We start from the raw sequence: 12,428 nt of genomic DNA on the forward strand, positions 1-12,428 counted from the left end.
TCACTCTGGAAAAGGATTTTCTCCAAGTGCTCTAATCATGCATGCAGTGTGATATTGAAGGCACTAGAATTTCAGTTAGCTGCAGCTGTGTGCATGTTGTGTCTAGAGTATGGGCCAATCAGCCCGAATGACAGCTTACATTGTTATGGTAACCTTGGAGGCTTCTGCACACACTGTACAGACTGAGGTCGCAATGTAGGTCTAGGGATGTTGGAAACAAGCCTTTCTCATGTGAAGAAATCCAAGCAGTCTAACGTACAACAACTGTTACATGCTGTGTCATGTGCAAAAGCTGCAAAATGGTGTTTAAACGTCTAATAAGCGTATGCTAACATAGCAATGTGTGCAAGCAAGGCCCTGGCTTCACTACAGTCCTTGATGGGAGACTATGTTGACAATTTGTGACATTAGAAGTTCTAAAATTGAATATTATGTTATCAAATGTTTTACTTTTGTGCTCTACAAAATGAGTGTTTCTCCATGTAGGGAAATCTCTCACTGTATATCCCCAAAAAATGTAGGGGCATATTTACAAGCTTTTTAACGACATTCCTGTGGTGATAGGGACTATGCCTTATTTACAAGGCAGTGTCAAGCCACTTAACATAGCTTAACGGTGACTTATAAATAAGGCACCCTTTTACGTTATACGGGCAATGGGTGTTGCGGTGGGCCTTCCACTGCAACAACTATTGATTTTGGTGCTGCCTCCTATTTACAAGGGTGATGTAAATAGGAGGCAGTGCCAAAATTAAGACCAGCAAAAACTTAAGATGGCAAAACGAGGAGAAATGCTTTATTTCTCCGAGTTTTTGCTGATTCTATTTGTTCAGCACTCATACAAACAGAAAAACGCCATGAACAATCATTACAAAAATGCAATACAAAACACAATGCAGCACACATAGTAGTTACAAATCGCCATTTGCGATTGTTTATGTGCCGGAAGGGACACCTTCCTACACATAAACAATTGTTCCCGCAATGCAGGCACCCTTGCACTATAGTGCACAAGGGTGCATGCATTGGCGCTAAGCAGTTTACTTTAGTGCCAGCCCTAGGTAAAAGGCAGGGATGTGCTGTACCATTGTAAATGTGGGGCACCTGCATTTTCGGATTGAAATTGAAAACAGAAAAAACTATTCTATAAATACAAGATGAATAATTTGTAAACAAAGGATATAATGTGCAGAAACATAAAAAACGTGAAATTTCCTTGCTGTCATTGAGCCCCGTGTGATATAATGTATACAATGTTTTTCTCCAAAATATTTCCCTTTGTATTAAATGCTTATCTTCTGGGGCTGATACTGTGTCAAGTCTTGAATTCTCAGCTGGCTGATGTTATGTCAAAGTTCATTGAAATCCATGGCTGTATGTGATTTTAAGTTGTTGGTAAATGTTACTTTATGCTTTGTCAGTATCAATTTGATATTACTCTTCAGTTTTCTCAATGTATTGTAGCCTACATGGGCATCAAAGTTCGTACATGAACTTCGAGGTATCACAGTCAGGGAAGTTGTGAAGGTTTTCCATTGTGTGGATGGGTTACACTTTCCCCTCTGACAGTATTGATGCCGTGTATGCAATTTAGACACTGGTGTGCTCCTACCCTCTTTGTTTTGGGCACATCAATTATAGCTTTTTATTTGGTCACCCAATTTATTTTAGCATTTTTTAACATTATTATGGAAAGATAAATTTGACTCTGTAAAGTCTTTGAAATCCTCCTCACACCATAACATTTTTCATCTTTTGTTTAAAATTATTTTAACGTTGTTGCTAACTGTCAAGAATTTAGAAACAAGTTAAATTGTGTTTTGTTTGACTTTTTTTCTTTTTCAATAAATCTTTGTTGTTCAAAAGTATGCATGAACAGCACTCTTCCAATATACGGGTTTAACAAAATAGAATTTTGTTTTCAGCCTGGATGCCTTGCCCTACTTTGTATGGCCGTGTCATCGATAGCACTTGTCTTTTATGGGAAAGAAAATGTGACAATAATGCATCGTGTCGCTATTATGATAACACACTCCTCCGAAAAAGGTACATCTTTCCCCTTTCAATTGTTTATCAATATTCCTGTTTTTGTCAGTAGCTGTCACTGAGGTAGGACTAACTGAAACGATGAATAGAGAATCTGAGAGCAAGTTATAATGAGAATCAGACATGTACTCCTGAAGGGTCACACACGGAAATGTGAGTATATAATTTCCAGATAAAGAAATGTTACTGGTAACGAGCATTTCCACTTCCAAAGATTTTTTGGTTTGTTCTGAAAGACAAAGGGGCACATGCATCAAGGGTTTTTGCATTCGCAAACGGTGCGAATCGCAAAATTCGGCCGTTTGCAAATGCAAATCCCTTTATTGGGATGCATTAAGCTTTTTGCTTTTTTCGCAATTTAAGAAATCGCAATTTATTTGCGATTTCTTAAATTGCAATTGCATTTAAGAAATCGCAATTTTGCGATTTCTTAAATGCAATGCATGATTTTTTTTTAATTGTGAAATCGCAAATAGGTAGTGGTAAATTACCATGAAGTTAACCTTCATGGTAATTTGCAAAAACTTTCAAAAGTGCACAAAAGTGCATTTTTGAAAGTTTCATTTTATACATGTACTTAAAGGTACATTTCAGGGGTGCAGAGGGAGGTCCTTTGGACCCCCCCCTGCACCCTTGAAATTGCATTCTCATTTTGCGATTCCGTTATTGCGAATCGCAAAATGACAATGCCTTCACATTGATTCCTATGGGCCTCTAGGCTCATAGGAATCAATGGAAAGGGATTTCTTAATTGTGATCCGCAAATTGTGAATCGCAATAAAGGAAAATTAGGAAATCGCAAAAAAATTGCAATTTCTTGATGCATAGCCGTTTGCGAATTCTTAATTGCGATTCCTTAATTTTCTCAATTAAGAATTCACAAACGGGAACATTGATGCATGTGGCCGAAAATTTTCCCCATGGCAGAACCCCTTCCACTGCAACCAACCAATGTTTGGGTACTTCTCCCTATACTTACCTGCAAAATGGATTAAATTATGATGTTAACAGAAGTAGATGTCTGCATGATTTGAGGCTTCAAATGTCCCTGTCCAAGGCACGTTAATACCCACAGACTTGTGTTTTGTGGTTGTTCCCCTAATTAATTTTGACACTCCCTCTCTGACATGCCCACAAATAACCTCTGTGAGTAGATCGTTTCCCTCAAAAAATTGCAATAGAAGAAACTCTTCGGTTTTTAAATTTACATTTTCTGCCTGATTTAAATTGATTTTCCCCATAAATTAAGGTATTTCCAGAACTGCGTCCTACACAGATGTGCAAATGCTTTTGGGATTACAAAGAGCTCCGGATTCTGTAACCATTTGTTTAATATGCACATTGAATTCCTTTTAACCTAGCAATTTACTGTCATTTTAGTTTGCCCAGATATGTTATAATGAAATGACAGGTGCAATATATGGACTGATATTATGTTGAGAGATGTGCCCTTATGTCACTCAAATTGTTTCTCTTTGACCCATGAGGAATGCAGAGGCATCAGGCAATGTTTCCATTTAATTGATTAAATGTTGATTGGGTGTTTCACACTGCCAAACTCACCCCCTCTAACCCCCTCTGTTTTATATTTCCAGACTTGTAGGCGGATTTGTAATGATATTATCTCACCACCATGTAAATTTGTAAAAGGTGAGGCTGGAATTTAATTTGAAGCTTCCTCTATGGGATAAAATGTAGCCACTTAAGTACCAAGGCCCAAATTTATAAGTTTTCATGCAGCACACTGCAGCATGAAAGGGACAGAATGCTTCATATTTAACACTATACGGAACATGATGCAAGGGTGGCTACGTTGTAGGCAGGAGCGTTTTTGTGCAAGAAGGGACACATTCAGGCACAAAAACAATCCTGAGAGGCATTGTCCTCTTTCTACGTGTGCTGCAGGTTACATTCTATCTTTGGATTGGGTTTTTTGTTTTACTAGCTTCTGAAACCTATTATGTTAAGTGCATTTGTATAGCACACAGTTAAGTCCGAACCATTTTCATAAAACCAAATATGTATGTCATTAGAATGGTAGCAAAATATTTAATCTAGATGCATTGTTACAAAACAAATGAAATACCCCCCCGAAACTGACATATTATAACAAGCAATTTCAATGCAGTAGGTCTTGCATTTGGGACATATAAAGCTATTGGCGCTGTAAATGACAATGGGCCAGATGTAGGTGGCTAAATAGCGGTCTGTAATGCAGAATTTGCCCCTGTCATCTCTCCCTCACACTCCCTGTATCCTCTTTATACTACCTGCTCACACATTCTACCTTCCTGTACCACCTTGCACTGAGCTCTAGTTTAACTCTCACCCCCCCCCGGTTGCCCCTCCAACTCATCTCTCTCTCTTTCTCTCTCTCTCTCTCTCTCATACTCTAATACCTCTTTCTCATTCTCTCACGCATTCCTCCCGTCTCTTTCATTTGGGTTCACTTCAGGTCTTCAAGCACAGTTTCCTTACTGTGCCTTTCCAACATTTGTGTCCCTCAAACTCATGCTCTCATCCTCTTCTTTGGGTGACTTCTGAGAACACAGGTTCTCCCTCTTTATGCGTCTGTGGCCTGCTCTCCCCTTCTTTCTCTCTTTCTCGCACACACTTTCTGAAATTGCGAATTTCTGCGTTAGCGACTGGTATTTAGCCATGTACAATGTAGGTAACACCAAATGCCATTGCAAATAAGGAATCGGTAAAAATAAGGAAAACCAGTTACCAATTCCTTAATTTGCGATTAGCAGACACCGAAATCCCAAATACCGAATCAGTAAATAAGAAATCCTTAAAAACTCACAAATCGATGTACCAAAATTTGTTAATAAAGATTTTTCCATTTTTCGGTATTTAGGAGTCGCTAATTACCACTGACTCAATGCAGGTGGTAATCAGTTGCACTGCATTTTAACAGCCCCAAAATGCAACAGTGTGAACACAATGGCGGCCCTCTACGTCATTGCAAGGTGGCTTTGCATGCAAGCAGCAGGACTGAGGTCTGGAGATGGGAGGAACGCGTGTACAGACTTCGCGTTACACTGTTCCAACTGACTGAGGCTGAAAACCATGAGCGGTACAGGCTAGACCCCCAAACCCTCCTAGACCTGATACGGGACCTGCACCCACTCCTGGAGCATCAGACACCAAGGGCGGAAGCTATACCAACACATGTTCAGATGCTCTGTAGCCTGCACCTACTTGCATCAGGTAGTTACCAGGGGGTGATAGCTGTGGCAGGTGGTGTGTCACAGAGTTGCCTGTCCTGATTTTTCAACACTTTCCTGGTTGCAAGGATGCAAAGAATGCATCACTACATACGCTTCCCCAGGACACAGGCGGAACTGCAGAAAACCAAGATGGATTATTATCAAAAGGCATAGTTCTCACATGTTATAGGGTGCATTGATGGGACACACATACCAATCTGCCCACCTGCAGCTACAGAGTACATATATCGGAACTGCAAATCTACACATTCTATCAACGTGCAGGTAATATGCGATGTGGACCACATTATCACTGACATTGTAGCCAAATTTCCAGGGAGTACCCATGACTCCTACATATTCAGGAACAGTGGGATCTACACACTTCTGGCTGGGGGCGAATTTGGAGAAGGATACCTGCTAGGTAAATCAATGTGACACACCCTGATGTATACCTTGGATGAATGAGTTTGTGACTGTTATCAATAGGACTTCCTTTCTCACTCAGGTGATAGCGCATATGCCGTGCAGGCATTTATCCTGACTCCATATCTCAACCCATCCACCCTAAGTGAGAGAAGATACAATGTGGCACATAGATCTACACTTAATGTTGTGGAGCGCACATTTGGACTCTTAAAAATCAGGTTCCGCTGCCTCCACAAAAGTGGAGGTGCACGTCAGTACCGCCCCATCATCTGCTGTAAAATAATGGCAACATGTGCCATGCTGCATAACCTTGCCACAAAGAAAGGAACAGCAGTGGAACTGCCTAACTCCGAGGATGAGGGTGAGAATTTTCGACAGCCAGAGCACAGCGCAGCAGGTGTGGCAGCAGCACCAGATGGGAGACACAGACGGGCTGAGATGACACGCAACTATTCTGAGAAAAAAAGGGGACACAGCCAGTTACTGTCATTCAGTGATGGTGTTTTAATAACCTTGACTCAGGTAATAGCATAGCACACCACCACAACATGAAGGCCTCAACATGCCAGGCCAATATGCTATGGCCATTCCAAATTAGGGGAAATGGGTTACATCACCCATTTAACAATACCAGGTGATGGCTGGCATTATTTCCTGCACCCACGTGCAGCACTGCTGCGTTCCCTGGGCACACTGTCCTCACTGGCGGTCTGTCCTGTGGCATCGCTGTGCCGTTCACTGCACCTACTGCCCTTGGTTATTGGGGGCGTGATGCTACTGCAGCTAGTCGCCTCTTCACTATCCCCCATCACCTGCACCTGTAGTGGCTATATGGTTTGTTTGTACTTCCGGTTCACTGCCTTAGTGTAGTTAAATTTCAGCTGCTCCCTGCGCCTCGCCAAACAATCCTCATCTATTTTGCTGCACAGCGGCCTCGCTGCCTCAGACATGTCCCTCATGCCCTCAGCCACAGTATTGTTCATGCTGTTAATGCCCTCCTTGATATCTAGCATGTGTCTATTCATGTGGACCATCTGCCGTTGCCCTGATCTGATTGCCTTGCCTTACAGGCGCTGCACCTTGAGCATATTGCCCTCAAGACCGGCAAAAACACTTGGATCCTCACCCCGTGCAACAGGACTGGCTGCCCTTGCTCTGCAGCATCTGACACCTGCGTGGTCGCGCTTGGTGGGTGACTGTGTGCCTGCACTGATGTCATCCTCTGCCAGCGTGGAATGTTGGCCTCCCATGCTGTCCTCCTCGGACACCTCCATCTGCTTGAGGCTAGCCACTGTATGCCTCCTGGCTCTCTTGGTGGTGGCGGTGATGGTGGCGGTGGTGATGCTGGTGATTGTGGTGATGATGATGGTGGTGTGGTGATGGTGGTGGTGGTGGTGGTGGTGATGGTGGTGGTGGTGGTTGTGGTGTGGTGTGGTGTGCTCTGCAGGCGACAAGACCTCCTCCTCCTGTGTTTTCGCTCTCTCTCCTGGGTGCCTTTCCTGTGTCCTCTTCTGCAGACAAGCGAAGGACAGATTCAGTAAGTGAGAGACCTGTATAAGGTAGGAGCACCGCGCAGAAGGCCCCCCCAACCCTATTGCCCACTCTACTATGCGCAGAACTATCCACACACACCCTCACTCTCAAGACGCCTTGATCGCCACTTAGAAGTTCAAGGTTTTTAAAACCACCGCACCGATTTTAAGTCATTTTAAAAACCAACTCACCCCTTGCTCTTTACTCACGGACACCAGGCTGTGCTTCCCCGGTCAACCACGGGGTGTTCCAATTGAGTCGAGGGAAGGCTACGCAGACCGGAAGTGCCAATGTGCTGTAAGGTCAGCGCTCTAGTCTTCAGCACTTGAGATTAAAACCCCATGCCCTCCACGACGCGCAGTGGACGCGCCGAAGGCACGCCAAAGGCAAGCCCGTCTGCGCCCGTCCGCGCCCGACTGGGCCTAGGGCCAGGAACATCTGCCCCCCCTCCATCCACCTCCATTACCTACACGCGTCACACACTTCTCCAAAAGAGACCGCTCACAAACTCCGCATGCCTCCATTCACTTACCCCGAAGGACTACAAAGTGTCTGCACCCACTGCCAATATTCTCTATCCACAAAGAAAACCCCACCCCACGCCGAAACACTAGTCAGCATGGCCCTGCTGAACTGCAGATCTCTGCCAAAACACTCATTGGAAATCTCCCTTCTTCTCTATGATACAAAATTAGACATATTGGGCCCGATGTAGGTCGGTCGGTAACGGCCGAAAATCGGTATTTTCGGCCGTTACCGATCGGAATACAGACAACGGGATGTAGGAGGCCGAAATCCTGCGAAATCGGCGATTTTACCGATTCGGAAAATCACCGAGTCGGTCGGATTCCGAATCGGAAAAATGTAGGAATCGGAAAAAATCTCCGATTAGGTAATCTACCGAATCGGAGATTTATTCCGATTACTACTTTTTCCCGATTCGGAATCCGACCGACTCGGTGATTTTCCGAATCGGTAAAATCGCCGAATTGGTATATATTCCGAATCGGTGAAAATCCGATTCCATGCGAAAACCCTAAGATTGAGATGTAGGTAAGCACAGAAATACCGATTTTGCTCTAAAATCGGTATTTCTGACTCGGAAATTACCATGGATTTGAATCAGGTGGTAACCAGGTGCAACCTATAAAAAAAGACCCAAAATGCAGTTCTACTTGCAACATGGCAGCTTTCTATGTCATAGCTAGACGGCTACGGCTACAGCAGGAAGGTGAGAGGGAATGGCTGAGACAGGAGCAGGTGTACAGGCAGAGGGTGACCCTGTGCATGCTGACAGATCCAGAGATCCTACAGAGGTACAGGCTGGAGGCAGACACCATCAGAGACCTCATCAGGGACCTCCAACCCCTGTTGCAGCACCCCACCCCAAGGGCACATGCAATCCCTGTGCAGGTGCAGGTGCTATGCTGCCTACATCTTCTGGCGTCTGGCAGCTATCAAAGTGTAGTTGCTGTGGCAGGAGGGGTGACCCAGAGCAGCCTGTCAAGGTTCTTCCACAAGTTCCTTGATGCCATGATCCAGAGGATGGCCCACTACATCTCCTTCCCTTCCACCCATGCAGAACTGGCACAGACAAAAGCTGAATTCTATCAGATGGCAAGATTCCCCCACATCATTGGCTGCATAGATGGCACACACATACCGATTTGCCCCCCTGCTGACACCGAATACGTATACCGCAATCGGAAGTCACGGCACACCATAAATGTGCAAGTGATATGCAATGCCAAGTGTGTGATCACTGACCTGGTTGCAAAGTTTCCGGGGAGTACCCATGACTCCTATATCTTCCAGAGTAGCGGGATTTATGCACGGCTGATGGCAGGGGAATTTGGCGAAGGATACCTCCTAGGTAAGACACAGTGTCAGACCCCCATTACCAAAATTGCAGTGTGTAATACATGTATGCATGTGAGTAATGTTACCCCTTCTCCTTCCAGGCGACAGTGCATATGCCCTACGCTCGTTCATTCTCACACCTTACCTCAACCCCTCAACACCCAGCCAAAGGAGGTACAACCGTGCACACAAAAGCACGAGGAACGTAGTGGAAAGGACCTTTGGCATCTGGAAGAGCAGGTTCAGATGTCTGCACAAGAGCGGAGGTGCAAGACAATACACCCCCATCACCTGCTGCAAGATTATTGCTGTGTGTGCAATGTTGCACAACCTTGCAGTCAGGAAAGGCACTGAGGTAGAGTTATCCGACTACGAGGACCCTGATGATGACAATGCTGTCCCACTACCACTACCTGCTGGAGTCTCTGCACCATCTGACGGCAGATACAGGCGTCAGGAGATCACAGACAACTATTTCTGAGTGAGTACAGATGCACAAACAGGTCAATGTATGTGTTCAGAAATTAAATTTAATAATGTTGCATCAACGTTACTGCACTGATGTGCAACAAAAGAAAAGTAAAACAACAAGGGGTAGGAATGTCCAATGTCCGGGTTGCCTCACCCGCAGTGGCAGTCCTATTTTTTGCTGCGCTTAGCAGGCCCACTGGGATGAACCTCACCCCCTTCAGAATGCCCTGCAGCCTCAGCTGAGCGTCTGGTGCTCCGGCGCGGCTCTGACGCAGTGCTGGCCGGGCTGCTGCGGCTGCTGCTGTCCCCAGCCTCGCCCAGGACGGGATTCACTGCGGTGTTGGAGATGAGTAGTGTCTCCATGGCTGTTGTTATACGGCCCATGCCCCTAGTGACCTCGGACATGGACTGTGTGAGGCTGGCCTCCATGTTTGCCCCACGTTGGCATGACTGGGCAGTCGCAGCCGCAAGGCGGGTGAGTGACCTGTTCGTGACTCTTGCATCCCTGCGACGACTCAGCTCATGGTCATCCAACCTGGTGCAGAGCTGGGTGATGGCAGTGGTCATTCGGCCAATTGATGTTGCTATGTCCTTGTTGCTGTCAACGAAGGTCTTGAAGCCCTGTGTCATCTCACCCATCTGCAGGTTGTGCAGGCGCAACTGGCGATGGCAGGCCAGGATGGATTTCGCCTGCATCCTCTGAATTGTGACCATGCTGGTCTCCAGCCCTGCGAAGACGCTGCCTCCCGGTGCTGGTATTGGGCTGCTGGTAGCACGTGGCCTACGTGGAATCCTGCTGCCCTGCTGTGTGTGCTCTGGTGTCGCTGGTGTCACGGGGTCTTGTGCAGGAGCCTGACCCGCTGCCCCCTCCATGATGACTAATGGAGCCACTATTCTCCTCCGGGCCGGGGAAGTGGCAGGTGCAGGGTGGCTCTGTGGTGGTGTGTTGTCCGGGGAGAATACCAATGAGGGCGACTGAGACTGAGACAGTCGGGGGGAGTGTGGAGTTGTGAGGGAATGTCCTGTGTCCTCCTCATTTGCCAGGGCACAGCTGTTGTCCTCCTCCTCCTGTGCTGCTGCACTGGTGCTTGCCACTGCCGCACTGGCTGTTGGTGCTGGAGCTGATGCTGCTCCCCCGCCTGATGGTGCCCCTAGGTACAAAGAAGCATTTGTCAAGTGGGTGCTAATGTGTTCCAGTCACAACTATTAAAGCATTGCACATCTCATTACAAACACGTTGATGCTGTATTACAGTTATTTATCTCATGCTTCTGCTGTGGCATTATTGGTAACTTTTGCTGAGTACATTTAGCACGATGCATTGCTCATGTCTGTTGCTAGCTGTACTGGCCTGGGGTTTGGCTGTGCATTGGGTCTGTAGGGGAGGTGTCTGGTATGGTGTGTCAAGTTGCGCATGCTTCTTACCTGTAGCTGTAGCTCGGGATGAGCTATCCAGGTCCCCAATGCCCACGACACTGGCCCTCTCGATGGTCGTCGCCACTAGTTCCTCCAGCTGAGTGAGGGGTGGCGCACGGTTTGTTCCTCCTCCAGTGAGTCCAGCCTGCTTGTGCAGGTCGGCCAGTTTGCGCTTGGTCACGCCACGGATGTCATAAAACCTCTTCTTGAGGTCGTCTAGGCTCCTGTGGGTGACACCAACTGCATTGACTTTCTCCCCGATGTCGAGCCACAGCCTCCTCTTGGTGCTCTCCGGGACAGTCAGGGACTGCCTGCCATATAGCTGGGTGTGCACCCTCACCACCTCCTCCACCAAAGTTTGTAGCTCCATGGTGCTGAATTTAGGATTGCGCTTCCGCCCTGCCTTCTGGCTCTCTGTGCTGGTGTCCATGTCTCTCAGGGATCCTGCTCACAATGCTGCTCTCTCTGTGTCTGCTCAACTCATGCAGCTTTCCAGAATGTTCTGATGAGTTGCACCTGCCTGGGTTGCCACACCCTGTGGGGGAGGGTGCTTACAGCTCATTGGCTGATGTCTTCAGTGTCACTCAACCAGCTCGGCAAAACGGCATTCTCCGAATCGGTATTTTCCGATTCGGTATTTTCCGAATGTGTTCGGTAAATACCGATTCGGAATGTATAATGCCTTCCTATTGGCCTTTCGGCCCATGGGGCGTATTTATTATTCCGAATCGGCGTTTACCGATTCGGTTGGTTCCGCATTTTTTTTTTTCCGACCCGGCCTATACCGATTCGGTAGTTGGCGAATCGGTACGTATCGACTCTCGATACCGAATGCTACCGATTCGGTATTTTTCCGATGATTATTTCCTACATATCATTTTCCGATTTTGAAATACCGATTCGGTACGGATCGGTATTTTAAAATCGGTAAATGCGTTTTACCTACATCGGGCCCAATTGTTCTTAACAGAAACTTGGTTATAATCTAACTCCGCCCCCGACATAGTTCAGGCCCTCCCCCCATGATACCTTATTCAGCGCCTCAATAGATCAAGCGGCAAGGGCGGGGGGATTGGGATTATTTATAAAAACAATCTCTCCTGTCAGTTAGTAGATGGTCATAACCTATACTGTGAGAACGCCCATTTTATTATCCAGATCTCCCCTACAAAAACATTCTCTGGTCCTATACCGCCCCCCGGGTGCACTAGGGCAATTCTGCAGTTCCCTATTAGAGAACATCATCTCCCGAGCTAGCACTTCTCCCAACTTCACACTGCTCAGTGATTTAAACCTACACTTCAACGACCCCACAGACAAAGTTGCAAACAAATTAACACTTGACCTAATGTCTTGCGAGCTTCATCTAAAAAACCCTCATGCCACCCATGTAAAAGGGCATCTCTTAGACCCGATCTTCTCTAACATCACCGCATTAGAAGCCAGGGATCCACTACCCAT

General features: G+C 46.4%; 1 protein-coding gene and 1 pseudogene across 1 annotated transcript; one reads left to right on the plus strand and one right to left on the minus strand.

Moving 5' to 3' along the window:
* Positions 1–12,428, plus strand: part of LOC144773950 (solute carrier organic anion transporter family member 2B1-like) — an 846,173-nt pseudogene that overhangs the window by 739,514 nt on the left and 94,231 nt on the right.
* LOC144772066 (uncharacterized) lies at positions 9,681–11,582 on the minus strand. Its single transcript, XM_078656254.1, has 2 exons — positions 10,977–11,582; positions 9,681–10,702 (listed from the first exon to the last, which is right to left on the minus strand). Exons 1-2 carry the CDS (start codon positions 11,395–11,397, stop codon positions 9,720–9,722), a joined length of 1,404 nt encoding a protein of 467 aa, XP_078512380.1. The 5' UTR covers positions 11,398–11,582; the 3' UTR covers positions 9,681–9,719.

This window comes from Lissotriton helveticus, chromosome 8, assembly GCF_964261635.1.
Source record: "Lissotriton helveticus chromosome 8, aLisHel1.1, whole genome shotgun sequence".
Lineage (NCBI taxonomy): Eukaryota > Metazoa > Chordata > Amphibia > Caudata > Salamandridae > Lissotriton > Lissotriton helveticus.

Coding starts and splice junctions, on each gene's coding strand:
- LOC144772066 (XM_078656254.1), bottom strand. CDS start 11,397: ATGGACACCAGCACAGAGAGCCAGAAGGCAGGGCGGAAGCGCAATCCT. Junction 10,703..10,976: donor ATCCCGAGCTACAGCTACAG/GTAAGAAGCATG, acceptor CTTTGTACCTAG/GGGCACCATCAGGCGGGGGA.